General features: G+C 50.7%; 14 protein-coding genes across 14 annotated transcripts; 9 read left to right on the forward strand and 5 right to left on the reverse strand.

Moving 5' to 3' along the window:
- Positions 1 to 270: 270 nt before the first annotated feature.
- Positions 271 to 1,356, forward strand: ASPVEDRAFT_125943 (NAD(P)-dependent oxidoreductase; the record flags this gene model as incomplete). Its single annotated transcript, XM_040806312.1, has 3 exons — positions 271 to 480; positions 538 to 738; positions 796 to 1,356. 3 exons carry the CDS (start codon positions 271 to 273, stop codon positions 1,354 to 1,356), a joined length of 972 nt encoding a protein of 323 aa, XP_040665069.1.
- A 486-nt stretch (positions 1,357 to 1,842) lies between these two features.
- Positions 1,843 to 3,496, reverse strand: ASPVEDRAFT_80920 (NAD-dependent succinate-semialdehyde dehydrogenase; the record flags this gene model as incomplete). The annotated part of the gene is made up of 5 exons (XM_040816948.1): positions 1,843 to 1,908; positions 1,958 to 2,668; positions 2,737 to 2,970; positions 3,061 to 3,353; positions 3,412 to 3,496. 5 exons carry the CDS (start codon positions 3,494 to 3,496, stop codon positions 1,843 to 1,845), a joined length of 1,389 nt encoding a protein of 462 aa, XP_040665070.1.
- Positions 3,497 to 4,554: 1,058 nt separating this feature from the next.
- ASPVEDRAFT_148409 (TauD/TfdA dioxygenase family protein) lies at positions 4,555 to 5,877 on the forward strand (the record flags this gene model as incomplete). The annotated part of the gene is made up of 4 exons (XM_040808163.1): positions 4,555 to 4,701; positions 4,758 to 5,496; positions 5,560 to 5,693; positions 5,755 to 5,877. Exons 1-4 carry the CDS (start codon positions 4,573 to 4,575, stop codon positions 5,875 to 5,877), a joined length of 1,125 nt encoding a protein of 374 aa, XP_040665071.1. The 5' UTR covers positions 4,555 to 4,572.
- Positions 5,878 to 7,559: 1,682 nt separating this feature from the next.
- Positions 7,560 to 9,236, forward strand: ASPVEDRAFT_80922 (serine hydrolase domain-containing protein; the record flags this gene model as incomplete). Its single annotated transcript, XM_040816949.1, has 1 exon — positions 7,560 to 9,236. The coding sequence occupies one exon, from the start codon at positions 7,560 to 7,562 to the stop codon at positions 9,234 to 9,236; it is 1,677 nt and encodes a 558-aa protein (XP_040665072.1).
- Positions 9,237 to 9,917: 681 nt separating this feature from the next.
- Positions 9,918 to 11,236, forward strand: ASPVEDRAFT_187353 (uncharacterized protein; the record flags this gene model as incomplete). Its single annotated transcript, XM_040809003.1, has 5 exons — positions 9,918 to 10,211; positions 10,277 to 10,661; positions 10,716 to 10,836; positions 10,895 to 10,995; positions 11,091 to 11,236. Exons 1-5 carry the CDS (start codon positions 10,044 to 10,046, stop codon positions 11,234 to 11,236), a joined length of 921 nt encoding a protein of 306 aa, XP_040665073.1. The 5' UTR covers positions 9,918 to 10,043.
- Positions 11,204 to 12,497, reverse strand: ASPVEDRAFT_38739 (SDR family NAD(P)-dependent oxidoreductase). The gene has a single exon (XM_040811769.1). The coding sequence runs from the start codon at positions 12,450 to 12,452 to the stop codon at positions 11,541 to 11,543; it is 912 nt and encodes a 303-aa protein (XP_040665074.1). The 5' UTR covers positions 12,453 to 12,497; the 3' UTR covers positions 11,204 to 11,540.
- Positions 12,498 to 13,226: 729 nt separating this feature from the next.
- ASPVEDRAFT_50790 (uncharacterized protein) lies at positions 13,227 to 15,025 on the reverse strand (the record flags this gene model as incomplete). The annotated part of the gene is made up of 5 exons (XM_040814365.1): positions 13,227 to 13,774; positions 13,827 to 13,973; positions 14,021 to 14,249; positions 14,308 to 14,681; positions 14,731 to 15,025. 5 exons carry the CDS (start codon positions 15,023 to 15,025, stop codon positions 13,227 to 13,229), a joined length of 1,593 nt encoding a protein of 530 aa, XP_040665075.1.
- A 785-nt stretch (positions 15,026 to 15,810) lies between these two features.
- On the reverse strand, positions 15,811 to 18,846 carry ASPVEDRAFT_38741 (putative protein kinase). The gene has a single exon (XM_040811770.1). It carries the CDS (start codon positions 18,354 to 18,356, stop codon positions 16,092 to 16,094), a length of 2,265 nt encoding a protein of 754 aa, XP_040665076.1. The 5' UTR covers positions 18,357 to 18,846; the 3' UTR covers positions 15,811 to 16,091.
- ASPVEDRAFT_508311 (uncharacterized protein) lies at positions 18,495 to 19,160 on the forward strand. The gene has a single exon (XM_040814378.1). The coding sequence runs from the start codon at positions 18,633 to 18,635 to the stop codon at positions 19,110 to 19,112; it is 480 nt and encodes a 159-aa protein (XP_040665077.1). The 5' UTR covers positions 18,495 to 18,632; the 3' UTR covers positions 19,113 to 19,160.
- A 395-nt stretch (positions 19,161 to 19,555) lies between these two features.
- On the forward strand, positions 19,556 to 20,289 carry ASPVEDRAFT_508385 (CIA30 family protein). Its single transcript, XM_040814383.1, has 3 exons — positions 19,556 to 19,605; positions 19,653 to 20,099; positions 20,148 to 20,289. The coding sequence occupies exons 1-3, from the start codon at positions 19,565 to 19,567 to the stop codon at positions 20,236 to 20,238; spliced, it is 579 nt and encodes a 192-aa protein (XP_040665078.1). The 5' UTR covers positions 19,556 to 19,564; the 3' UTR covers positions 20,239 to 20,289.
- ASPVEDRAFT_38743 (copper acquisition factor BIM1-like domain-containing protein) lies at positions 20,165 to 21,453 on the reverse strand (the record flags this gene model as incomplete). The annotated part of the gene is made up of 3 exons (XM_040811771.1): positions 21,186 to 21,453; positions 21,065 to 21,136; positions 20,165 to 21,000 (listed from the first exon to the last, which is right to left on the reverse strand). Coding segments are annotated over exons 1-3 (860 nt in total), but the record flags the coding sequence as incomplete, so codon positions are not given.
- Positions 21,454 to 22,116: 663 nt separating this feature from the next.
- Positions 22,117 to 22,847, forward strand: ASPVEDRAFT_26134 (uncharacterized protein; the record flags this gene model as incomplete). Its single annotated transcript, XM_040809865.1, has 3 exons — positions 22,117 to 22,246; positions 22,303 to 22,676; positions 22,734 to 22,847. The coding sequence occupies 3 exons, from the start codon at positions 22,117 to 22,119 to the stop codon at positions 22,845 to 22,847; spliced, it is 618 nt and encodes a 205-aa protein (XP_040665080.1).
- Positions 22,848 to 23,141: 294 nt separating this feature from the next.
- Positions 23,142 to 24,636, forward strand: ASPVEDRAFT_38744 (NAD(P)/FAD-dependent oxidoreductase). Its single transcript, XM_040811772.1, has one exon. The coding sequence runs from the start codon at positions 23,331 to 23,333 to the stop codon at positions 24,510 to 24,512; it is 1,182 nt and encodes a 393-aa protein (XP_040665081.1). The 5' UTR covers positions 23,142 to 23,330; the 3' UTR covers positions 24,513 to 24,636.
- Positions 24,637 to 25,175: 539 nt separating this feature from the next.
- Positions 25,176 to 26,792, forward strand: ASPVEDRAFT_126257 (uncharacterized protein; the record flags this gene model as incomplete). The annotated part of the gene is made up of 5 exons (XM_040806348.1): positions 25,176 to 25,328; positions 25,382 to 25,643; positions 25,702 to 25,893; positions 25,939 to 26,330; positions 26,364 to 26,792. 5 exons carry the CDS (start codon positions 25,176 to 25,178, stop codon positions 26,790 to 26,792), a joined length of 1,428 nt encoding a protein of 475 aa, XP_040665082.1.
- Between the last annotated feature and the right edge of the window lie 108 nt (positions 26,793 to 26,900).

A 26,900-nucleotide genomic window follows, 5' to 3' on the forward strand; every position in this document is an offset into this window, starting at 1 on the left:
AAAGTTGTTGCTTCTGCTCTCCAACACTGAGCACAACCCCAAGATGATCATCGATCTCCAACTTGGCGGGATGGAGTCTCCAACTCCTCCACAATGAGCATCGTGGGTGGGCATCTCCGATCAAGCAACTTACGAGGGGCCCACGGACTCAGCCGGGGGCTTTCGATTATCAGACAAAGATGTACTTCATATACGCCAGGTCGACTGTCGAGGCCGCTGCATCCTTTGGCTGTCATACACACCTAGCCCAGGCCTAATTCCTCTCCTATCATGGCTACTAGTACCACAACCTACGGCTTCATCGGTCTCGGCCAGATGGGTCACGGCATGGCAAAGAACCTCCGACAGAAGATCTCTTCATCTGATAAATTGTTTGTCTACGACGTGAACCCCGAGACGTTGACCAAGTTCAAGGAAGAGTTCGGCAAGGCAGGAAATGTAATCATCGCTTCTTCACCAAAGGAAATTGGTGAGCATAGTGTACGGCGGCTAGGCTACCCATCCTAACGGCGATGAACATAAGACTAATAGCAACAGGATATCATCCTCACCTCGGTTCCACGGGCGCCGCATGTCGAGCAAGTCTTTCTACATCCCGAGTCTGGCCTGCTAGCGGCAAGGGCTCGAGAGTCTGTTCTGTATCTCGAGCTGAGTACAATTGACGCAACGGTGTCGAGCCAGATCGGAGTCAAGGTCACAGGAGGCGGATACGGCGCCTTTGTGGACGCGCCATGTTCGGTAAATCCCTGATCCAATGTCTATTCAGATAACCCTTTCTGATACGGTGAGTCTTAGGGCGGCTCCATGGGTGCCGAGAAGGGTATCTTGTCATTCATGGTCGGCTCACCAGACCACCTGTACCCTCGAGTCCTCTCTATCCTCCTCCACATGGGCAAGGAGTCCTCCATCTTTCACTGCGGACCTTCAGGCACGGGCCTCAAAACAAAACTGCTGAACAACTACCTCTCGTCCATCACCACCATTGCCACTGCCGAAACAATCAACATGGGCATCCGCGCTGGCCTCGACAAGCACAAGCTCAACGACGTCCTCAACGCGTCCTCCGGAATGAGTTTTAATACCAAGGTGAATAATCCGGTTCCTGGGCTTACACCGGGAAACCCGGCGAGTAACGGCTATAAGCCCGGCTTTGCTATTGAGATGTGTCTTGGAGTGCTCGAGTTGGCACATAAGGCTGGAGAAGAACTGGGGGTCAGGATGGTCCTTGGAGAACCGGCGTTGGAAGCCTACAGGGCTACGGCGGGGTTGGAGAAGTACAAAGGGTTGGATGCCAAGGTTATTTACCAGTGGATTGCAGAGGATGGGGGTGTTTCGAACGGGGTCAATGGGCAGTAAGCCGACTCTTGTACGAATTAGTAGAGCTTAGGGTTACCCCCACAATGGAGACTGGAGTATATAGTTGCAGTGAGAATTATCCACCTCGCAGCATCTGGACATGCGAAAATAAACTGAAAATGGAATTCGCCAACCTCTCCTTTCTCCTTCTCCCGTCGTGTCACCTAATCACCCACGAGGTGCTTCTGCGCAGACCAAGGAGCCTCCAATGCGCCCCCCCTTGTCCCCTCCGTGCCATTTCTGGTGTAACATCCCTCAGGCAAGAGGATCGTCGCTGACCTTGGCATCCGCCGTAGCCTCCATTACTGCCCAGTCTCCATCCAGCTGCAACCGGGACAGCCGTCATGGTATGAAAGGGTGAGTTGAAAGCGACAGATATCGACGCAACTATTCTGAGTCATGTACGTTACGACCATGTCGGTACACTGGGCCACTTTAAGTGTTTATTGCGGATTCCATGTAGATCTGTATTTCCGAGCAGTCTGTCTATGGGCTGATATTTGTGGTAATGCTTTTGACTTGGAGGTACTCGTGGATACCCAGCCATGAGCCCTAACCCGTTAGTATATGCAGGGTCAGGACGGTGGAGATGAAGACGAACCTCTCTTCCAATGCCGCTTTCCTTGATTCCTCCAAACGGCACCGCAGGATCGCTGATCTTGCCGGTATTGACCCCGATCATGCCAACCTCCAACGCCTCGCTCACCCGCTCAGCCCTCGCAATACTCTCGGTGAAGATATACCCGGCCAACCCAGCCGCCACGCGGTTCGCCATATGCACCACTTCGTCCTCTCTGTCAAACCGCACAACCGGAACCAGCGGCCCAAATGTCTCCTGCTCCAAGCAAATCGAGCCTGGACTGACGTCGACCAGTACCGTCGGCTCGAAGAACGCAGCACCAAGCTCCGAGACTCCACCCCCAACAACAACCTTCGCGCCCCTCTGCACCGCATCCTCCATATGAGCAGCAACCTTCTCCGCCGCCTGTGCTGAGATCAACGGCCCCATCGTCGTTCCCTCTTCATCCCCCTTACCAAGCTTTAACTCGGCTCTAATCCTTTCCACCAACCGCTTGACAACAGCCCCATAGATACTCGAGTGGACGAAAACTCGGTTGGCACATACACAGGTCTGCCCCGAGAGCCGGAACTTACTCACCATAATTCCCTCCACGGCCTTGTCCACATTCGCATCCTCAAAGACAACAACTGGGGCGTTACCCCCAAGTTCAAGGCTCAACTGCTTAACACCATGATTCATGCACCGCGCCGCAAGCATCTTCCCTACAGCGGTGGACCCCGTAAAACTGAACTTTTAATCCTGGAATCCGTCGTTAGAATCTCCCCAATTGCAGCCGTATGCTCTTTTGTCGGGAGGACCTGCAGCGCGTGCTCGGGGAATCCAGCCCTAACAGCCAACGTTGCCAGAGCGATCGCGGTCAGAGGGGTCTCTGTCGCAGGCTTGAGAATACAGGCGCAGCCGGCTGCAAACGCAGCCCCGACTTTCCGGGTGACCATGGCGGCGGGGAAGTTCCAGGGGTTTATTATGCTAACCAGACCGATGGGCTGGTGGATTGTTTTGGCTTTGGTATTGGGTGCAGAAGATGGAATTACCTATATGTCGCCAGGATAGTTAGCTTCTACCCTGCTACACGTCGTTCAGCTGTTAAAAAACAAAAAAAGAAAAGAAAGGGTGTAACAGACATTTCCATAAACCCTCTGCGCCTCCCCTGCAAACCAGAATAAAAACTCCGCTGCATATTTCACCTCGTCTCGCGCTTCGCGGGCCGTCTTGCCGTTTTCCGCGGTGATGATAGTCGCCAGGTCCGTTTCGGCTTCGAGTACCAGAGTGTACCATTTTAAGAGCAGGGAAGCGCGGGCACGAGCGTTCAGGGATCGTAAGGCTTCATTTGCAGAGAGGGAGTTCGTGATGGCGGTGTGGCAGTGCTCGGGGGTAGAGTCGGCGAGGGTTGCGATGGGGTGGGATGTTGCTGGATCTAGTAGAGCCTTTTAGAGCTGACAAACAGGGCTTGTTAAGGGTGCGATATTTGTTACCTATGACTTGGAATGTTGATGTTGACTGGTCAGATGAAGATGCGAGGGTTACTCCTGGGAGAAGAAGGGGTTCTTGGAGAAACATGGCGGAGGTAGGGCAGTGGCAACCTCTGATCTGACTTCGACACCAAAAAAGAGCAGCCAGGTTGATTTATTTTGATCTTCAACCGCCTGATCTTGGAGTAGTGGAGGCCCGGCTCTCCATCGGCAGCAGCCATTTGGAGTGTGGGGGTTCTAGTGGGGTAGAATCATCTCCAGCAGCTGAGTATACAACTCGGCGAGTCTTGGAGATTGGAAATAGTCGTCAGAGTGGCAGATTTTCCTGACCGTGAAAGATCATTTCCCCAGGCTTCGAATAGGCAGATGCTATTTTCAGCAAGGGCATGGCAGGATTAGTACTGATATCGGTCTGATCGCCTGGTCCCCATACCTGATTAAATCCTCCAGGTAACCTATTCTCTCGCTAGTAAACCCCGAATGAGCTGTATAAACATGTAGCTAATGAATGTATATTATAGCCGCTTCACCAACCCCTCCCGTACGCGGAATCTCTGAAGAAACAAGTGCTCAATCGTCTGCAGGAGCAGCAGCACCAAAGTAGCCTCGTGCTCTATTGACAGTTATACTTTAATTCCCCTTTAGTTAGGGCTATATGTTCTAAGTTTACAGGAATCAAAGTACTTCTTACTTATACCTACCTTTCCTTACCTGAACAGGTGATATTCTCACCCTGCACCCACGTTTATCATTCAGCTGCAACCCTTAGTCCCCGCTCTTCGATGGCGGCGGATTGACATTTTCCTTCCAATACTAGCGAACTTGGCACAGGACGGTGCCTTAAAAGCCCGCCTGAAAATGTTGCTGTGAAATAGCAGTGGGTGTGACAATTAATAGGGACTAGAAATTAGCACGACTGCCTCTCGGGGAGTTTGAATACGTACTCGTAGCTAAGGTTCACTCTGCAGTATGTCAGCCCTAGTGTAATATCTGAACTGACAATAGGAGCAGTGTCGGACCCTCCCCGTGGCGGAGTAGATGCAAGGGTGAATGCCAAGTACCCCACAGTTGTGTGCTTCCTCCCTTGTATATAAGCTAGTTCTGCACGGGGCTCATACAGGATCTACTGATTACGGCTGACATCTCGATCAAGGGAGCTGCAGAATGCCCATGCCACGCGAAAGACATGCTGATAGTGCAGATGCTGATGGCAGTCTGAATGGATATTCGAACGGGGGAAGGTCTAAAATTATACGGGCCATTGACGACGAGGGAGGAACGACAGATGCGAAAGTAGGTCAATATTCTATCAATGCGGGCGTGCAAACTGATCTAAGCCGTGATAATAGTACCCCCACTACCTCCCCGTCTGGGACCACGCCGAGCAGCTCCCCCCTCTAGAACCATACACACACCACGACCCAGGCAAAAACGCCGACCCATCATTCAAAGACCTCCTCCATGAAGGAGTAACCGCTAGAAAGCTAACGCCGACAACCGGCACCGAGATATTCGGAATTCAACTCTCAACACTCAGCGACGCGGGAAAAGACCAGCTCGCGCTGCTCACAGCCCAGCGCAAAGTCCTCGTCTTCCGGGACCAGGATTTCGCAGACCTCCCAGTCCCCCAGATACTCGAATTCGGCGGCCACTTCGGAAGACATCACGTACACCCCACAGCCGGTGTCCCCGAGGGCTATCCCGAGATCCACATCGTGCACATGCGCCAGAGCCCCGCCGACAAGAATGACTTTGCAATTTTTACGGCGGGGAAGAATAGCACAGTTCTCTGGCATTCAGATGTCACATACGAAGAACAGCCACCCGGGACAACCATTCTGTACGCGCTCGAGCTCCCCGATGTAGGCGGGGATACGGGCTTTGCAAACACTGTCGAAGCATATCGACGGCTTTCGCCGGTCCTCAGGGAACGGCTGCATGGCCTAAGGGGCGTGCATGATGGCATATCCCAGGTAGAGCCATATTACCGGGATGGGAGGCTAGTGCGTAGAAAGCCGATAAGCGTGGAGCATCCACTTGTCCGCACTCATCCAGTTACAGGGGAGAAGGCACTTTTTGTGAATGCCCGTGGGTTTCAGTTTCCTCTCTTTCTGCTTTTGGGTTTTGATCCTGGCTAACAGAGGTACGTAGTGACAACGCACATTGTCGGTATGAAGAAAGAGGAGAGCGACATGTTGCTTGGGTTCTTAAACAACCACATTGCACGCTGCTTGGAACACCAGGTTCGGGTGCGCTGGGAGCCTGGGACGGTTGTTCTTTGGGATGTTAGTTACTCTATACTCTATACTCTCTGTATCTGGGCGTGTATGCTGACAAGTGTACTAGAACCGCGTCACTGCGCATACGGCAATTGTCGACTGGGATGGGCGTCAGCGTCGGCATTTGGCACGTCTTACCCCGCAAGCCGAACGACCTTTCGAGACACCGTATGTGCCGGAGGAACAATGACGCTAGTTTACTGCTCATCTTGGCAATTGCCACTGTTAATATTATATCTGCCATATTTCTTCTGTTGTTGGAGCCAAGTCGCCGGCAGCCTAAACATGCCTGGGCCTTGTACGTCATGCAAGTAGCGTCACCTCGTCACCTTGTTTGCGTACAATCATAAGAGAACTGTAATACCAATTTCCTCTACCCGCATTTATCTATTGAAGAGTACCCCGCGATAGCGATTGAAAGCATGGGGTATCTCCAAATTCCGGGGTCAATTGCTGCCTCCCATTGGATACATCGACTGACCGGTGTAACCTAGAGTCCTGCAGGCCAAGCCCTGCCGACATAGATGTTTATATTATTCCATTCTGCAGTGAATAGAATGAAGGTTACGCTTCGTTGACCAGAGAAAGTGTTGTCAAATCTTAGCAGTGTAGCATAATCATCTTAGGGCTAACCTAATACGTCCGGCCCTCTGTCCTGCCGCGGACGCTCCCCGCGGCTGTTAAGGCGTCCTGCGGGGTTCTAGACTCCATACATTGTCTGTACTAAGTATAATCGGAACTATACTTTATAAGCCTTGAAATATGGCTGTGAAATGTTCAAAGTGCAGTATATAACTATCTTAGGGCTTACTCAATATCCTTGGCCTGCGATGCGGGGAGAGTCCGCGGCTGACAATCCATCCTGCGGGGGTCAAAGCTCCGCCCCGGTCCAATAGCGAGTGCAGCTGTAGCTTGGCTTATTGTTTGTTTGAAGACAAGTGCATCCACTGGCCTTGACGCTCTACATCCTGAAGATCTCGGCATTGCGGGGGGCAGTTGTAGAGGCAAATAACAAACACCACAACTTGATCCTGTCAGCTCAAAACGCATCATCCAGCTGAAGAGACTTCGCCCGCCTGAGGGTTAAATAGCCCCCGGTTTCCTGCCCGTCGCTGCATTTCTACTTCATCTCACCCGCAACCGAAAAGAACAAAAGCTTCGATTATCTATCTATCTCAAGTGAATTTCTAGGGTATGAATCCGACGTTTCCTCTTCCCCCAATCCCATTCACGTATTTGACTATACTTATATGTGACTTTGCTGATGCTACCAGATCTAACTATCCACCATCCAGTAAGTGTACAGCACATTAAGTATACGCTGCCAAGCAGAGCAATTCAACGGTTAACTTCGGACAACTATAGACCAAAATGTATCCCTGGGGTGATATCGCTTGTGCTGGTGCAGGAAATGCTGGGGGCGAGGCCCTTCCCAAGTGAGGAATGAAGCTGATGTGCACGGGCTGGAGTATCTGGTCGGATAGGAGTAAGAGGGAGGGTCTGGGAATGCTTCCACAAGTTGTAGTGAACTAGTTTGGTGGTGTGGATTTGGCAGGAGTGGCACAAATCTACTGCCGTCCGTTCTTTACATGGAATTAATCCAAATTACATCAGCTGAGAAGTGTGTTCAGTTTACGTGTAGACGGGGCTTAGCTCTGAATGATGGGTGGTGATATCCATCGGCACAATACAGTCGTTTATAGACGGACGGTATGTAGTGACGCAGTGATTCCTCCTTACCTAGCTAGTCATACATGGGAGTTTCGCTTATTCAAATACTGGGTGCCCCTCGCCGTTCAGTTTTCTCGTCAGAATAGAGCTTACGCTCTATCCTCTGGGTTTTTTCCCTTCAGCATCCCGTCCCTTGCAATAATGGACGAACAACAGGACCCTTCTGCAGCACTGAATAGACTCTCAGCCAGTCTACCACAAATCCACCAAATCCACTCGATATGCCAGACCCCCTCGATCACCTTTGGCGTGGCCCACCGTGGCCGTGTAATCATGAAGAAGAGTTTCGGCTACCGCGACAGCGAGCTGAGCCTCCCTGCAAACTCAAACACAATATACATGCTGGGCTCTTGCTCGAAGATGTTTACGGCCGCCGCAGTGGGGATCCTGGTTGAAGAAGGGAAGCTGAGCTGGAGTGATCGCATACAACAGCATCTACCGGAGTTTAACCCCGAGGGCGATGCGCGCATTGGGCAGGATGCTGATATTATTGATAGTCTAAGACACACTACTGGTCTTGCATCGCCTACCATGCTTAATGTGGGTCCGAGGGGGACTGTTGCCAGTGACGCGCAGGATTTGATTCCGATTCTCAACGCAATGCCTACTCGGAATACAAGTGGCGAGCAGAGGTTTAACAAAGAGTGGCTGTATAATAATGCCGCCGTGGGCCTGATCGCTCTTATCATCGAGCGCGTATCCGGCCAGCCGTTTGCTCATTTCGTGAAAGAGAGGATCCTGGAGCCGCTTGGGATGAACAGGACAGTTATGACTTATGATGACATGGCTCATGATGATAATATTGCTGCTCCATGCACGAAGCTAAGTAACGGAGAGTACTATCACCTGCCGGATACTTCGTGGCCCTGCGACAACCACTCCCCGCTCCTCGCAGGCATGGGCATGCGAAGCACTATAAACGACATGCTCACCTGGTGTATCGCAGTAATGGATGCTGAGCGCAGCGAAACAGACCCCAACTACACCCGCACCGTCCCTAACAACCCCCTTAAACAAATCTCCCGCGTCCGCCGCGGATACTGGTCCCTACCCGCAGACGACCCTGAATTCAGCAAACCGGCCGCGTACGGAATGGGCTGGTTCCGCGTCAACCTGCCATCCTCAAAACTCAGCTCATTCAGCGGGAATGCACTGTCGCAGAGCAAAGAGCATCAAGCTCACTTAAACTATGTCCTCGGGAAGGAATCTACACCTGCTCCGCTTACGGCCGTGGGCCATACAGGTGGTATGCGGGGATCGATATTCTCCGTGTATACGTTCCCGGAGACACAGAGCGCCGTGGTGACAGCTGCAAATGGTCGGGACTTTGGTGATGCAAGTGACTTTACAGCGCAGGTCTTGGTCCAGGCTCTCTTCAACCTGAGACCTACGGTGGATTTACTGCCGTGGGTGAGGCAGGAGGCGGACTTGGCAGGGAGATTCTACCGTGATCATATTGAAGAGCCGTGGATGAGAAATCGGCGGGAGTATGACACGGAGCGGGATCGGATGCTTTATGTGGGTGACTACCGCGGCTTTAATGATCGGTTTACCCTAAGTATCGTGGAGGCGAAGCCGCTGTCACTTGCTGTCGTGTTCAACCACCGTCTTGCCTCGCAATGTCCGTTGATATTCTACCAGGCGGACGTGTACAGTTTCTTTCAGCCGAGCGAGGACTATTTGAAAGCGCAGGCGATTATCGCCAGAAGTTATGAGCAGATGCTGCTTAAGTTCCTGGTTGATGAGGGAGGTAGAGTGGCCGGTCTATGGTGGAAGTGGGATACGGACGTAGAAGCAGCCTGGTTCAAGAGGTTGTAAATTTGACACTTGAGATATAGTTGGTATTATTATAGGTAGGATTACTGCTGCTGTCTTCCGGACAAGTAGGACAAACATGAGACGTCAAATGGTACAGACATCTGTGAAGAACAGTAATTCCACTATTGATTAATACCATTCTCCCACACCACTTGACGTTCCGTATATTCGGGCCCTCCTCACCATCTCCCCCTCCGGCAGTATCCTGGCTATAACCCTAAACACCAGCTCCCATCTCATCCCTCAACCTGCCCACAACATGCAAAGTCGCCCACCTCACCTCCACCCAATTCTTGCTGAGGGAGCTATAGTATCCCAGAGCTTGATTATTCTATCTAGTAAACTAGAGACAATTTTATTCTCTTCTAGTAAGAAAGCTACTGAAAAAAATAGTCTTAGAATACCCTTTAGCTGTTTATAGTCCCAGGCTAGTATAACTATACTAAATCTTCATAGTGTGACTAGACAGATCTGAGGTAACTCTATACCTGTCTGGATCTGGTAGGAAGGCTACTGATAATAAAATTAGACGATCTGCTGTTTTAAGGACGGATAAAGTACACGTAGAATAACCCTGAAGGGTTTGTATTAGAGCTGGTGACACCTTGTTATTCAGCAGCCAGTCTGCCAAATGGCCGAACCGGATTTCGCCATCATCGCATCGTCGCAGGAGATTCTGTCCTTATTTTACCTCCCAATTATCCAGTTCGGTGCCTGAGCTTCCATCCAGTCGCTACTACGAGGTACAAAGCGGTCATCGTGCGTAGCATGCACTGACCAGCAATATCGCCCCGCCCCCCGGGTCTCATGTCGCGTTTAGTACCTCGCCACCAGACTTCCACCAATCAACCTTTCTTCGTATTATCATGGGTTCTGTGTGGTATCGCGTTGGTTCTGCTAATCGGGCGATGTTATGCAGCCTGGAAACTTCTAGGGAGACACCGGGCAGATCTCTATCTGGCAATCACCACATTTGTAAGGCCCACTGTCTGTTCACAAAGAGTCAGAGACGCCGTTAACAGCATCATACCCTGCTCTAGGCGATAGGAGTGGCTAGTATGGTGATGCTCACTCTGGGCACTGCGCAAGGGTTAGGACAGCACATGTCCAACTTGGCACCTAGACAAGCTTATCTAGCAATTATGTACGGCTGGATCAACCTCGCGCTGGCTCTGATCGCGATCGGACTCGGCAAAATCGCAGTAGTTGGGTTTATCATAAGTATACAAGGCTACTCTGTGTATGATCCGTGGAGATCTGTCTTCCTCTGGTTCCTTGTTGGAACCACTATGGTTGTTAACACTATCGAGGTCGTCCTGTTCTTCACGCAATGCCGGCCAATCCAGAAGCTGTTCGACGTCAGCCAACAAGTAGATGTTTGTCCCGGAACCATCATTGTTGAAAAGTTTGGGATTTTTCAAACATGTCGGTGTCTCCTTAACTTTGCACGATCACCTCTAACTTTTGATGGCTGATTAGCATGGTCCGGATTCTGTGACTTCACCCTTGCCTTATACCCTGCCGTGCTCTTCTGGAATGTTCATGCGCTCTCCAGACTTAAAAGGCTCGGCATCTCTCTATTGTTTGGACTCGGTGTTACGTGAGTTGAAAGCCCTTAGTACGCCCTGGTGCAAAGACCCAGGCTGATCAGACTGCAGTGCCACAGTTCTTGCAGCGCTGAAGGGGTGGAAGATACCTTTGATTCTCAATATAACAGATGCAACATGTGAGCTTTCTTCGCAAATTGCCATCGGGACGAGTAATGACGAAATCATTATAGACTTTTTAGCGGAGATCATTGTCTGGCACCAGTAAATACATTAACCCTAAACCTTTGCAGATTCTAACCAGCAGCCAGAACCGAGATGTGGATCGTTCTTATTGTTGGCTGTCTTGCGCCGACAATGCCGTTATTCAGGGTCCTATCCCAGAAGACTTCTGTACTATTCCATGTTTTCAGGGCACAACTGAAAACCCATATTCATTCTTCGAATACCTAATCCGGACAAGAGGTCTGTTAGCGGTTCTGGAACCATATATGTACATATTCTTTTTGGTCATTTTACCAAGTTCAATGAAACCACCCACGAATGCACACCCCCCTCTTCCTTACTCTATATACTACCGCCTAGTCAGTAAGGAAAATAGCATAAAGCAAAACCTACATCTAAAAAACAAAAAGCATACAACAGCTGGGGTTTGCATGTAGTCATCTACCATACTACTAACCAGTTAGTTGGCTAAATAATTTCTACAGGTAACGGAACGCATGAACTTATATGGAGTGACCCATAAGCAATGGGCTTAAAAGGCCATTCTCATTTTAAGCTTGTCTTCCTCCACAATTTCGTGTTTCTTCTTCATGAGCTCCTCCATATCCCATGGACAGCTCACGTACCGCCCCCCTAGCCACTCCCTCCGCTCGGCAGCCAACCATGCAATGGTATCACCAGCCATATCTGGACTGTCAGGAAATGCATCGCGCATCGTCGCCGGCAGTATTCCGTCACTAATCTTTGTTCTGATCGCGCCAGGATTGACACAGAACGTCAAGAGCCCCTTATCAGCATATTCCAAATGCAGTGACTCCGTCCACCTTAATATCGCGAGCTTTGAACTCCGATAGCTCGCACCCCCCGGCCTAGCGCTCAATGCGCCTGAAGACGATACATTGATCATGATGCATGAACCGTCGGCGCTAGTACGGGTTGAGAGCTGCATAGGGAGAAATTCACGCGCCACGTTAAACAGCCCCCGAACATTAACTTCCCATGTTTGCCAGTACACATCCGGGTCTGAGTCAAGGAACGATTCGACCGGTTCCATATGGGCTGCATTGTTGACGATAATGTCCAGGCGCCCACCAAAGCCCTCCGACACCGTGCGATGCATTGCTTGGACACTCTCTCGGCTGGCGATATCAACTGTACAGCTTAGCACGGTAGGCTCGGGACGACCGGCTTGTACTGCAGCTGACTTGAGCTGTGCGACGAGATCGCCTGATACGCCGTGAAGGTCGGCAACTGCTATTGCGGAGGCTCCTGCACGCGCGAAGGCTGTGGCTGTGGCATATCCTACTCCGTCTTCCCAGGCGGCGCCGGTGATCAGAACATGCTTGCCGTTTAGATCTTGTTTAAGTGGGGAGATGTAATCATAGGTGGTAGAATGGTGTGTGGAAGTAAAGAGGCCTCCGGACAGCGCAATTTTGTTAGACATGTTGATTTGGTGTAGCATGCAGTTCTAAAATGCAGTCAGATGGTGTGTATATATAGCCAAAACTGGGTTGATTTGTAACAGTCCACGTGGCAGAACGGAGCTTCCCGGAGGATGACAAGAAGTAAGAAGCCAATCAACTGAAGGACTGACCACTAAATTTCATTGTGCTCTGGATTATTTTCTCCACTCTCTACGTCTGTGGACGAACAGCGTCCTTGACTCGGCGAGATATCTTTACGGGAAGGAGGGGTACAAGCTTGTAAAAGCTGAAGATCATGAGCTACTGGGCTTCAAGTTGACTGGAGAGAACTGGAAACTGGCGCTCTAGGAGCCGCTTCTAAGGGTATTTCAACTAGTTTTGTATTTCCGTCTACTACTACTAATTTAGTATTCCATTGCAGCCACGGTCCCTTTTCCTTAGATGGCAAGGGAGGGGGTGGAGACCATATGAACAAATAATTTCGAAGAATTACTAGACCGGCTTCTGCCTAGTCACAAGCGTTACTGCAAAAATAACAATGTGATTGATCCCCAGATGAAATAGTCCAGATTGAGCTATAATTGTAATGGCCATCTACGTGAGCTGCTAGGTAGGGAAATAGCATACCCATGGATATAGACTGTGGTGGCTTTGGGGCTCGGTACGGATACTAGACTTAATGAAATAGCACGTGCATGCATCTAAATATACGAGCTAGATCTGAGATATGTCAAGTATGGTAAGTAGCTCTTAAACTCAAGTTTGTTTGCAAGCTGCCTCGATTATACAAGCAATCAGTTCTCGCCCCGGATAACCGTCCTCACGTCTTTCAAAAAGAAAGAAGACACCAAAGAGATCACTCCAAATGCAATACTGATCCAGTATGGATACCTGAACGCCAGCGCATAAGCCTCCTGCATAGCTCCAATTACAACCTCATACGCAACCTCTTTACGCTGCACCGCAGGATTAGCAGCAATAACCTCTTTCAGTTCCGGAAACTTGGCTTGAGCAGCTAGCCCTGCAAGGGCACTAATAACGTCCTCCCTACTTGCAGCCACGATACCGTTCTTGACGATAGCGGGCGCAACAATGGTGAGAATATAGCCGTTCAACTTCCGATATAGCACGTTGTCGTAGGCCGTGAATGCAACGGCCCCGCCTATAAACCGAATGCTCAGGGTGATTGCTGTGATGGTGCCGATGAGATCAACGGGGCATACCAGCTGCGCTATTATGGAGCAGGGGATGATAACGCAGCCGACTCCAATTGACGCGATGGTTGTTAGACCCCATAGGGTGGAAAGGTTATGCGGTGTGCCAACTGCGATGGAGCCGGTTCCTGAATAGAATGATTAACAGTCGTCTTTAAGGTTTTGAGACTTGAGTATTACCTGCTGTCATTAGGGCACAGGAGAATATCATCAATGGTGTGGTGCGGCCCTTTACGACTGGGATGAGTATTAGGGCTATGGCAGCTCCAAAAATGATACCAAAGCCAATGGGCAAAGCTCGAATGCCAATGCCGATCGGGTCGCCGCCTAGCATTTGTCAGATCCAGATTTAGGACAAGAAGTATGCTGCATACCGTAGACGTTATAACACTGCGTTGGCCAGAGGAGTAGAAGCACAAAGTAGTTGCCGCCACTCCAGAAGGTAACAAGCAGGATGGCTGTCATTGTCCGCTTGTCCTTGGAGAAAAGCTTCGCGGGGACCATGGGATACGGGGCGAATTTCACCTCCCAGACGAAAAAGGCGATGATGCCGACGATTCCAAGGATGAATGGCGCAAGGACATGCGCACTGTCCCAGGGGTACTAACTAACAGCATCAGGGTTGTGTAGTACAGGGAGGCTACAAGGATAGTCGACGTACCTGCTGGGCACCCCACTGCATACCCATCATGAAACATAAGACTCCAATAGTGCTCAAAAAACCTCCAATGTAGTCAATCTCCCTGACGATATCCATCTTGCTGCGAGTCGAGCTCCGTCCTGGTCCCTTATAGAACAAGCTGACAAGCACGAGTCCAATGAAATTCCACAGGCCCACGACAATACCTACATATCGCCAGTGCGAGGCCTCCGCGATCATCTGCGCCCAAAGCACAGAGGGGCAAAAGGGCAGGATTGTGAAGACAATGGCACCGATATAAGTCCCGCGCTTTTCGTATGGCACCATCTCTGCTGTGCCCGCGAGTGCAATCAGTTCGTTTAAACCAGCCCCGAGGCCGGAAAACACTTCGCCGGCTGTATTGCAGTGTCAATCAGGAGGCCTTTGAATAGGCCTGGTACATACCGATGGCAATGTTCATCTCCTTCGCGGTGGCTGTGACAATAGGCCCGAGTATCAACAGGATCTGCCCACAGATGGCAACAGAGCGCCGGCCGAACATGTCCGACAATGCGCCAACGAAGGGGCAGAGAGCGGCGTTGGGGATAAGATAGCCTATGACCAGCCAGATATAGCGATCGTAGCCTCCAATGTCCGAGTAGATGAGCGGTATCACGCTGCCAAAGAGGTACAGCGGGATCTGCGACCCGACCCAGAGAAAGGACATGGTGACCAGTGACAAGAAGAACTTCCAGCTCATCTGAATAGTTTGCGGGTATTTTAGCTCATTCTATTGACTGTACTTCTATATTAGATGTGTATAGAAAGGAGCATTACTCACGCGCTCATGAACACCGGGCGCATTTTCCACCGCATCTTGGACGGCGTTAGTGTGGCCACCGTTCGAGACATCTGAAATGTGGTCGGCGCCTTCATCTGCTGTTTTATGATCTTCGGAACTATTACGCATTATCTCCTCTGTTCTCATGGTGCTGGTCTGCATATAGCAAGGGTAGCAGTTCGCATCGAAATGCAATAATGGCAAGTGCAGAGGACGTCGAGAAAGAGCTCGGAATTTTGTCCGTCCCTTACTTCATATGTCCGCCCCTTACTTCATATCCAGAGAGAGGGGTATCTTTATATGCATAACAGCCCTTGGCACTGGTACGTAGTCGAATGCACCCCGCATTTAGGGCCTGCAGGGGGCTTTAGTATTTCCTGGGAAGCCGGCCATAGCACACTGTCTCGGCTCTCTGAGCTCGGTAATTCCTGCTTACAAGGTATTTTCCATGGTCTCTACTATCCATAAATAGGTACGTTCTTGTTCGGAGCCCTTGTTTGGATCGGGGTATAATACCGAGATATAATCCAGCTTTAGTGTAGCTAGCTCATCCTCATCTTTGTGAGCTACCACGCTATAAATGTTTTCTTGCTGCACCGAGGATTCGGGACTTGATTTATTTTACCTCGGCTGTAAGTTAGCATTTCTGACCTATAATATACGATAACTTAAGATATTCATCGGCATGTTTATCCATAGAGGTTGCGGGTCGAACCGCCTGGACCGCTTTCCCCGCGTTTTCTGATACATGCCAGGCAGCTTTAGTTCCAAGGTCGATGTTACGTACCCTTGAGACACACTGCACGCGCGAATGACGGAGTCAAGTTGTTGTCTAATATATATTGTAAGGTTCCTGAGTCCACGGTTTAGCCGATTTAATGTTGGTCTTATTCTGCGTAGATATAGATCCTGACGCTGCTATTCATGGACCACTAACTAGATCATTCATGTACTTCATTAAGAGGAGAGTTCATCTGTTTAACCACTAAACAAAAGACTGCTCAGCAATGTTAAGCAGTCCTGTCAAGTATCTCTGTACATCGCAACACCTCCAGCGCCGGTGAGGTTGCAGCTCCAACATACCCCTGATGCACGTCTTCAGCGACTCAGCAACGCTCTCCCCACTCGGTAAAGCCGTCGAGCCGCGGTCGACCTTCCGTTCAAAGTCCTCCGGAAATACCGGTCGTTCTCGAACTAAACCAGTAGGGGTGGGTCGTTGCGAGCCCCTCGTCAGTCCAGTCAAGACCATCTGGCGTTCCATCTTTGTGCCGATGCGGTAAACGAGTTCGAATAATATAACGCCAAGGGCGTAGACATCGAGCGACTCGTCGATTGAGTAGTCGAAGTACTCTTCGCTGGACGGGCCGGCAGGTTCCGGCCCGGGAAGCCCATTTGTTCGGAAGAATGGTGGGCAGTAGAATTCTGTTCCGACGACGCGGTTGAGTTTGGGAAGAGTAGAGCCGATGGGAGTTCCTGGGGAGGAGTCGTTCATATGTGAGATATCTGCCACGAGTCCAAAGTCACCGATACGAGGATGGCAGAATTTTGAGCATGCGCCCAGCCTCGCTTTACACATTTGGCACTCTGTGAAGTTCCTGTCTTCGGCGCAGGATAAGAAAATGTTTGCTGGTTTGAGGTCGCGATGGATGATGCCTTTGGAGTGAAGATAGTCGACTCCGGAGACGATGCTTAGGATGAGTTTCAGAGATGGGATGAGGTGGTAACAGTGCCGACGTAGTAAAGTGTGGGTATCGTTTGTTTGTTGTTGGCTCAAGTACGAGCTAAGGGGAATTGGGTGTAATGACATCTGTATATGCAGAACCACAGCAGGAACCGCCTCGCCGTTTCGATGTCTCCGCTGTAGTTGGAGTTGTGATCTATCATTGCTAAATCCATCTGTGAAAATATCCCCGTCACTGGCGCCAAACGTTGACAGCTGGCTATAAGTTGCCTCGTTGAACTCGCGTGGAATAGATTCGACATCGTCTTCTGAGCTGCGTGACAGGATCTTCTCCAACGAATGAACTGTGGAATCCGTTGCACTTCTGCGATCAATCGAGCCGTCTCCAGTCGACGACGGCTGTTCCGCTTGAGAATGCTCAAAGACAATCCCAAAACTGTCAACGCCCGACGGTTCATCGGCTTCGCTGTCTTGGGTCTCTTCGTCGTCAAGCTTCCCTGGATCCTGACTGGCAAACGGGATGCGCGGGAAATTTGTCTGTTCAAGCCAGGCGCCATAATATCTAACGACGTTTGCATGCTCTAGTCGAGCCAGCGTCCGGATTTCCTTCATGATATTCTCCAGCTGGTTTTCATTTCCACACTGTAACTGCTCGAGGCGTCTTTGACTGAGTGGGATTTTCTTAACAGCATAGTCCTGTCCATCGATGTGGTTCTTGACATGGTACACCTCTCCAAAAGAGCCCCGGCCGACGATCTGAATTTCAGCGAATTCCATGGCGTACCTGGACATTGTTGTGTTGGATGGGGTTGACTTGACATCAAACAGGGGAAAGCTCGTCGGTGAGCTGCCAGTGAGTGGTAAGAGGGGCCGGGGTATCCTCCTTGGGTCAAGCCGGAAGTCCTCCAATGCCGGGATACCTTGTTCCGCGCCATGATGCCCTCGAAAATCCAACGGACCTACCTCGTGGCCCTCCACACGCAGACCTGGTGCAGATTTCTGAGTTGGTTTCGCTGCACTTCTCGTGGTCTTGGAGGCCACAACAAGGTCGCCGGTTCCTCCAATGGCCGGCTTCCCACCAGTGTCCCCGATGTCGAGCCCTTCGAGTGCGGATAAGCCAAGAGCGTCGAGGTTATCGCGATAGTACTGCCGCGTTGATCCCCACTCATCGTCCTCAATGCCATCGGCGAGGACGCCATGGGCTGAAAGAAACTTGGATTTGTGAGAGTACAACTTCTTCCCGAGGAACTGCACCTCCGGTGAGTCTCGCGTATAGCGATTACGAGATCCGTGCTGTTTATTGAGGAGGTCGGCAGCCCGGGTAAGGCAGTAGAATTCCAACAAGGCAGAAGTCATAATATTTGAGTGGCCATCGGTATCTGCAGCAAGCAGATCTTGGGTGCTACTGTCATCCGTTCCTCCATCTTCTGGGATGGGCAGTTTCCCATTTTGCACGGGCTGAGTTTCACTCTTAGCTTCCTTCTTGGTAACCACTTCATGATCGCTTGCTTCCGCACTTGAGTCGGAATCAGACGAGCCTATCTCTGCGGCCGGTCTAAACATGGACATGGTGAATGGAAAAGGGTGGCGAAGTGAAGTTTCGAGTCTATGGCCAGGTCGAGGCCATGCAATACTGAGACGGGCCAGCCATCTACTTCTTAAATTGTGTTGAATAGAACCGTATACAGTGTATAGTTCACATCGGCTGGATATTCTGAGCCTCAAAAATCCGAGCGGGGTCTTGGCAGGTGGCAGAAATGCACAACAGACTGAAAACAGATCGCAAGATAGTAATTGGATGCAAAACTCGGTTGGGTATGAATGTGAGAATGGCGGCGCAATGCGATGCTTAAAAGGCCACGAATTGGTGTGACTGATGTTGAAAGAATCAACAAAGTGTCCTCTGGCGGGCGCGTTTCGATGGGATTCTATGGATTCCTCAGGTCACTGGCAGGGCGTCCACTAGCTGCAGATATGCACCCAATGTATCGTCACCCGATCAGATTGGAGGATAGAATTAGGACTGTCGATCTATCTTGCTTCCCAGGCTGGGATGATTTGTTAACTGAAGATGTTGCTGAGAAGAAGTTGACACCGCGAGATGGCCGTTTTCGCCACGTGATGGTTCCCGTGAGTCACTGCCTTGCTGCCTGGGGCAACAAACACATTCACAACTCGATGATTAATGTTGATGACGATGTAATGAATATTATCATGGATATTGAAGACATTATATACTCTATATTAATTGTTGGTGGTGACGAAACGAATGTAGCCCCAAATTGGGGATGGTCTGTGCAAGATATATTTCTCGACAACAACTAAACAAACAATGACTTCAGCACTTGTAGAACGCCGAGACACTCTGTCAAAACAGCAGGTCCAACCCCAAGCACGGTAGATGGTCCCGGAGAGAAAGTTCTATTCAGTACAGCTAGTACAAATACCCGATAACCCCCATGGATTAAAGAACTGAATCGAACGTGCCATTGTTGAAGGGCAACAAGCTTTCATGCCGAGGGAACGAAAAGAGTAGCTAAGCCAAGACAGCATAGAAAAAATAGAGTGGGCGAACATGGTGTACTAAAGTCAACTGGACCTGATTGCAAAAGGATCTGTAGTGATCATCGCTTTCGTGCATCCCCAGCTGAAGGAATCGCCAGTGGGAGTTCCTGACGATCGCGTAGAAAGAGCACCAAGTGTATGCATGACGTCACTATCATAAAAAAATAGACGAACCGATCTCAATCAACTTCAAGCTCCTGATCGTCAGCACCATGGCCCAAAAAACCACAAATTATCTCTTCGGAGGCACTGAGTACGTTTACCAGCCAGAAAATTGATTTCAATAATCTAACTAGCCAGGAAATGGTCACCGAACGACTGGACATCCTCCGATGACCGCGTCCGAGGGGGTTCCTCTCACTCAACCCTTGAAATCTTACCAGAGACCAACCATGCGAGATTTCAGGGAAATCTAGACATTGATACGCTGGGTGGAGCTGGCTTTGCATCGCAGCGCACAACAGGGTCTCGAAGATGGGACCTGTCCGCGTACGACGGGATTGAATTAGACCTCGCAGAATCGGACGGGAAACAGTATGCATTGATTCTGAAAGACGACTTACTCCCACCTAGACCGGATGGGCGTGAACGGAGTAGTCTGAGCTGGCAGGCTGACTTCCGGGTCGTTGGGAGTGGAAAGGTTGTGGTGAGATGGGAGGACTTCAGGCCGACGTATCGGGGGAAGGAGATTGATGAAGAGCCATTGGATTTGAAGTCTATTAAGCGGCTGGGAATTATGATGCGGAGGTATGAACTGGCCAATCATATGTTTCATAAGCTAATTCAGAATTACAGTCATTTTGGATCCCAGTCGGGGGCATTTAATCTGTCAATTGGGTATATTGCGGCTTGGAAGGACGAGCCGGAAGAGGACAAAAACGAGTGACCATGGAAGAGAAAGGACGTTTTGACGGCGACAGTGGGATAGAGACAGCCAATGGTATTTATTGTCCAACTGACGAGTACAACTCCAAATAGGATCAGTAACGATACTCATCCTCAAACAGCCCCAATGCACCAGGATGATATCTCAACGTCGCATTCAGAAGGTGCATCTACTTAAGCTTCCTCAAACCATAAGAAGACCCAGACGAATTGTCGGCCGCCGGCTTCCCACCCTCCTCAGCAGGCCAGTCAACGTTGCGAACAGACGCCTTCTGACGCATGGATCGATACTTCTGCAACAATCGTCTATACCCAAACAGAAGACCCGCAGCAATGACCGCCGCCGCCACGCACCCAACAACAATCCCAGCAATGGCACCCCCAGAGAGCTTCGACCCCCCAGAGCCACTGCTGGCACTATCAGCACTCGAATCCGATGAGGCCGAGTTCGAGTCCGACCCACTTCCCGTCGAGTCGTTATCGTCCTCGTCTGTAGCAGTAAACTCATCCGCCGTGACATTGAAACAGGGTACCTGATACGTGAACTTGCTCGCAGCGACGTACGTGACGTCTGCGCAGGCGTAGTACGTTTCATTCTTATGATCTTCCATGTCAGAGGTATATCTGATCTGGAAGGTAGCGTTCATCCCGGCTTCAGTGTCCACTCCTGGGTTTGTGACGGGGTAGCACATGTGGCCTGGGTCGATGTCGCTGATTCGTCTCTCCGAGACGAGGGTCTCGAAGTCATTGTTGTTTGTTGGGTCTGGATTGTTAATACGGCAACACATTTACATAAATTATGAATGGATGAAAGAAGAAAGACATACTGTTCCTGTGGGAAACGGCGATTTGCACGTTCCAGGACTCGTCTTGGACCACCAGGGCAAGTTGGCCGTTCACTAGATCTGAGTTTAGCATGTCCTTATTGAGAGATCGAGAACTACTCACCGAGAGGAAATTCTGTTCTGTTTTCAACACCCTCCTTCGAGCCGCAGGGTGCGTTATTATCGAATGCTGCGCCCCAGGTGCGGTCTGGCGGCCACATGAACGCCACAGGGCCCATCTCTTTGGCGGCGTCCTCGCCATGGGGGTCTGCCCGCGCAAAGGCGGACAATACCATTAAGAGCGTGGGATAACCTTTCATCATAATAGAGTAAACGGGAAGAGGGGAATTATTCACAAGCGAGAGAGAGGACAGTACGGCAGAAAGTTTCCGGAGGGTGCCGGTGTTTATAAGGCTGCTGTATCACACCCCTCGGCAAATGTTCTGGTCCCAGCATTTGATGTAACATGTCGGGTAGCGCCGATGGATACTGGTCCGTGGTGTCCTCCCTCCGGCTAGGGACTAGAGCGCCTAGCGAGTCAAGGAGGTGTGACGAGGAAGAGATTTCTCGGCTTGCAGTGCATCGCGCTCATGCCACCGCTGAGTTTGGGATAGCCGTCCAATTGCAGATCCGGAAGGCAAGCGAGGAGGGATCTTGGAGCTGCGCCAAGCGGTATAGATTAAACGAAGAGCAAGAACCGGTGGACATGAGTGGATGGCAGTGGGGGGAGGAGGCCGATATTCGGATTATCAATCTGATAAGATGCAGAGTGGGGCGGGATTGTCCAATTAAAGCACACCACGGGCTTTGATGCGCCCTCGCCAGCTGCGAAATGCTGTATTCTGGCTTGTGGCACTGAGACACCGATATTGAGCTAATAAAGATGCTCCGATACTTCCTTGGCTGGGAGTCCAGGCCCGGGAGGTAAGCGATCTCCCCTTTGCCGGCCAAAGAGAGCTATAAAAGCGGCCTCCTCTCAGGTACATCGAGATCTTCACTCCTGGTTAATTGTCTGATATTCTTCCTTCGACATCCAGTGTATTAATCCTTTCATTATGAAATTCATCGCTGTTTCCATTGCCTGCATCCTCGCCGGTGCTAGTGCGTTCGAGTACCCTGAATTCGTGCCCTTGCACAAGCGCCAGGAACCAGGCACTCCTGCCTACGAATGTCATGCCAACTGCGGTGAGTAACGGAAATAGTCAAACCAAACAACTGATCTAATGCATTGCTTCCAACAGGCGGCATTATCACCGACGCCCGCTCGGATGGGTACTGCGACAAAAGCGACTTCAAGACCAAGCTGAACGACTGCCTGGACTGCGCCCTCGAGTTCGATATCTGGAAGTACTATGGGAATTCGGTCTCATCGGCCGCGGAGGAATGCGGGCTTGACGCGACCCCGGTCGAGGGCTCATCCAGCTCGTCTAGCTCTTCCTCTGCCTCGGAGACTGCCACTGAAACGAGCTCCGAGGCCGAGTCAAGCAGTACTCCCACCGAGTCTGCGACAGAGTCGACTTCGGCTTCTGAGACTACCGACTCGAGCACTACTGTGAGCTCCACCCCTGTGATTCCTACAGTGACTACTCCTGCTACGACGACCCCGGGAAGCTCGGTAAGCTTCTCTGTATTTATTCCGACTTAGTATCAACCTGCTAACTGATGCCTTCAGTCCTCGAGCAGCCCAACCCCGGACCCTGAGTTCACTGGTGCTGCTGCGCTGAACAGACCCGCCGGAATTGCCGTGGGTGGTCTCATTGGATCCCTCATGGTGGCTCTTATGTAGGAAACCATTGTACTTGTACATAGTAGGGCGGGCACCGCAGGGGTGGAGGACTGTTAACTGAACCTGTAGCTACGTCATAATAATACGCGAGAGTGACTCAAGGATCATATTACCCCATTCGATGCATTCATACTAAGTTCAAATTGTCAACCGATTTAAGTATAGTTGGCCGGAGCCCTCACCATAAAGTACACTCTCAGACTAGGGTAACGACCAATTGTGGCGTTGAGGATGACGCTCATGTCTTCCAAAGGGCGCACCTCGTATTTCCCCATCGCACTCCCGAATGAACCCCTCGAATGGACCGGTAATGTTCTCAGCCACCCCACTGCCGTGAATAAGCGACCACTATCCAGAACATGGTTAAGCTGCAAGATCGACTGACGCGTCCAGTTCAGTTTGTCTTGGCACAAGCTTAAGAGCCACCTTGACCCCGTTGAACAAGTAGGACTCAGTATCCATATAAGCCAGAAGGAGCACGATATGTCAACACAGAAATCTTCCGACATTGTCATTATTGGAGCGGGCATTTTCGGCTCTGCCCTGGCCTATTTCCTCTCTTCTTCTAGTGATGAAAAAAAGATAACGGTCGCTGAACGATCCATTTCCCGCCTCACCGGCTCAACAGGCTATGCACCGGGTTTCGTGGGCCAATTCAACGAGTCTGAAGTCCTGACCCGGCTTGCTGTCGACAGTGTGAGGGAGTACTCTAAGGTCCCTGGGGGGTTCGACCATGTCGGCGGACTCGAAGTCGCGACAAGCAGTGCCGCAGTCGAGAATCTCAAATGGAGACAGGAAACTGCCAGGGCAAGAGGACTGCAAGCAGAGTTGATTTCTATCCAAAGGGCAGCGGAGATTGCACCCGATCTCGTGAAGGAGGAGTATGTTTCGGCACTACATTTTCCAGCAGATGGGACTGCCAATCCGGCGACCGTTACTGCATTCTTTCAGTCCGAAGCTCAGAATACAGGCGTTCAGTTCCTGGAAGCCGATGTCTCGGAGATTCGACGGGATGGAGACAAAGTGACCGGAGTTATGACTTCAAAGGGATTCATCCACGCGCCGAGAGTTGTCCTGGCTACTGGTATCTGGGCCAAGTCCTTATGTGACTTTGATATCCCCATTCCAGTTATCCCAGTCGCGCACCCCTATATGTATGGTGAAGTGCGTGAGCCGAAGGTGTACACATCTCCTTTTGTCAGATACCCAGAGCATCATGTTTATGTTCGAGATCACGGTACCTATTTCGGACTCGGCTCATACGACCATAAGCCTCTCGCTGCGAAGCCAGGAGGCACCGCTATCGGAAACTGGGTTGACGAGTTTGATACGGCATTGGATCGTGCGGTGAAGTTGGTACCTGAGAAGACCAATCTGAGGGTTAGGGAAAAGTTCAATGGAATATTCTCTATGACACCGGACAATATGCCATTGATTGGGGAGGTTCCGGACGTGAAGGGGCTGTACTTGGCGGCGGGGGTTTGGGTTACACATGCTGGTGGGTCAGCAAAGTTCTTGACGAGCTTGCTTAAGGGAGAGGAAGTGGATGTGGCACTGAAGAAGGCGCTGGATCCGACGAGGTTCAGGGGAAGAGATATGGAGAGTCTGGAGCGGGAGTCGCTGAATTGCTATAACAGCATATACTCCACGTACGAGAATTCCTAGATCACTAGAACCATAAGCGCCCCGTGAATCATATTTGCTTGCTATGGAATACATCCCATGCGACGGGTTGGAGCGTCGTAAAAAGCCATCGTATACTAGCCCTTAATCTAATACCTAATAAGCCACCCGGCCTGCAATGACAGTGCAAGACAAAACTAAGAAGCTCACAGTTACAATGCCGCAGTCACTTACTCGGCGTTTCCTTCCCCACAATATGCCTCCTTCCCCAGGCCAAGTTCCCCGGATGGGTCCGTTCCAAGATATCGCTGTCGCCTGCTTCATTTGAATCTCACCTTTTGAAGCTATGCCGATTGGCCAACAACATGCCCCTAAAACCGCTTATCTCTATATTCTGAGACTCTCTGCATACCTCCAAGGTGCCGGCGTTGTAATCACCAATCGGTAACTGGTGTCTTCTTCCACAGGCCCACAGTAAATATACCTGAGATATCGACCTTGCTAGCTGCCCTACTTTCTGGGGGTTATCCTGCGTATCCGCCTCTCGCTGATAAGAAGATAGGAGCAGTCTGTTTGGTAATAGATTTCAACTCCCTCGACAAACCATCTAACGTAAAAGGACTACACGAATCCAACATCATGGGTGGAAAAGAAGCGAACCCCGGTGACATTGAGCACCTCGAAGACGCAGAACATATGGCTTCCATGTCTGGCGATATTGGTCTGGAGAAGGCCAAAACGGACAACACTATCCATACACCTACATTGGATGTTGAGCCTGGAAAGCTCACAGAGAATGATACTACCTATGACCCAGTCTTTGGTGAGGTCACCGGAGATGGACCCAACTACCGCAGCGTAGGTCCTTCGCCATATTGATGTCTACTAGAGTGCAATACTAATGTAAACAGGTCGGCTGGCTAGGAACGGTTGCCCTGATGATGAAAACACAGATTGGTCTGGGTGTCCTCTCTATCCCCGCTGTCTTCGACAAGGTGGGCGTGGTGCCGGGCGTGATACTTCTCTGCGTCGTGGCCGGAATAGCAACGTGGACAAGCTATATGGTTGGTATATTCAAGCTCAATCATCGTGAAGTGTATGGAATGGATGATGCAGGGGGATTGATGTTTGGAAGAGCTGGTCGAGAGGTCTTTGGACTGGCATTTAGTCTATGTGAGTGGCACCAGAGCCAGCTTCCTATACACCATGCTCGTGAATACTAATTTATAAGACTGGATATTTGTTGCCGGGTCTGGTATCCTAGGCCTCTCTATCGGCTTGAATGCCATCTCATCCCACGGAACATGCACCGCTGCCTTTGTTGTCGTGGCTGCCCTTGCTGGGTTCCTTCTGGCGAGTATCCGTACACTGGGGAGGATAAGCTGGATAGCATGGGTTGGTCTCGGCTGCATTGTTACATCTGGTCTGTACACCCTACCCCAGTTCAGGCCTTGACTGACACTTCTAGTCCTCGTCGTCACAATCGCTGTCGGCATTCAAGGAGGTCCCTCAACTGCACCCCCAGGCTGGTCTTCGGACTACAAAATCATAAACTATCCCTCCTTCGCAGAAGGCGTTTCGGCAGTGTCAACATTATTATTCGCCTGCTCCGCCACACCAGCGTATTTCTCCCTCGCAGCAGAAATGCGCGACCCGCGGTACTTTACCCGCGCTCTCGTTATCAGTCAGCTCGGCTCGACTCTGCTGTATCTCGTCGTTGGTGTTGTGGTTTACTACTACTGCGGGACCATGGTCGCCTCTCCTGCCCTAGGGTCTGCAGGTACTCTGATTAAGAAAATCGCCTATGGCCTATCCTTGCCCGGCCTAATCGCTACAACGACTATCGTGATACATGTACGTGTCCCACCTCTAAACACCACAGTACTCTGACAGGAACAGCTCCCAAGCAAATACTTCTTCGTCCGCATTCTGCGCGGCTCAGCACATCTAACCTCCAACTCCCTAATCCACTGGACAACCTGGATAGCCTGCACATTCAGCTGCACGGTCATCGCATATATAATCGCCAGCGGGATCCCGGTCTTCAACGACCTCGTCTCGCTTGTCGGCGCCTTGCTGGGTGCGTTCCTGGCCTACCAACCTACTGGGTGTATGTGGTTCTACGATAACTGGCACCAGCGCAAGACGACGGATAGGCCGTGGTTGTGGATGCTTCTTGCGGCCTGGGCGGGGTTTGTTATCGTCTCTGGGACCTTTATGACTGTTGCTGGGACTTATGGGTCGATTGTCGGGATTATGCAGTCCCTTAGTGCTGGGGGAGGGTCGAGGCCTTGGACTTGTGAGGATAATTCAAATTCGTAGATAAGAAGGGGAAGATTGAAGTTGAATACTGGTTTATCTGGATATTTGCTGGGTTTGATATTGGGTGATTGATCGTGCTTGTTATTTTGGTTCTCGATAGCTGTTGAT

The sequence above is a fragment of the Aspergillus versicolor genome (genome assembly GCF_001890125.1).
Source record: "Aspergillus versicolor CBS 583.65 unplaced genomic scaffold ASPVEscaffold_2, whole genome shotgun sequence".
Taxonomy (NCBI): Eukaryota; Fungi; Ascomycota; class Eurotiomycetes; order Eurotiales; family Aspergillaceae; genus Aspergillus; species Aspergillus versicolor.

Coding starts and splice junctions, on each gene's coding strand:
- ASPVEDRAFT_38741 (XM_040811770.1), bottom strand. CDS start 18,356: ATGTCCATGTTTAGACCGGCCGCAGAGATAGGCTCGTCTGATTCCGAC.
- ASPVEDRAFT_508311 (XM_040814378.1), top strand. CDS start 18,633: ATGCTTAAAAGGCCACGAATTGGTGTGACTGATGTTGAAAGAATCAAC.
- ASPVEDRAFT_38739 (XM_040811769.1), bottom strand. CDS start 12,452: ATGTCTAACAAAATTGCGCTGTCCGGAGGCCTCTTTACTTCCACACAC.
- ASPVEDRAFT_38744 (XM_040811772.1), top strand. CDS start 23,331: ATGTCAACACAGAAATCTTCCGACATTGTCATTATTGGAGCGGGCATT.
- ASPVEDRAFT_508385 (XM_040814383.1), top strand. CDS start 19,565: ATGGCCCAAAAAACCACAAATTATCTCTTCGGAGGCACTGA. Junction 19,606..19,652: donor TATCTCTTCGGAGGCACTGA/GTACGTTTACCA, acceptor CTAACTAGCCAG/GAAATGGTCACCGAACGACT. Junction 20,100..20,147: donor CTGGGAATTATGATGCGGAG/GTATGAACTGGC, acceptor TCAGAATTACAG/TCATTTTGGATCCCAGTCGG.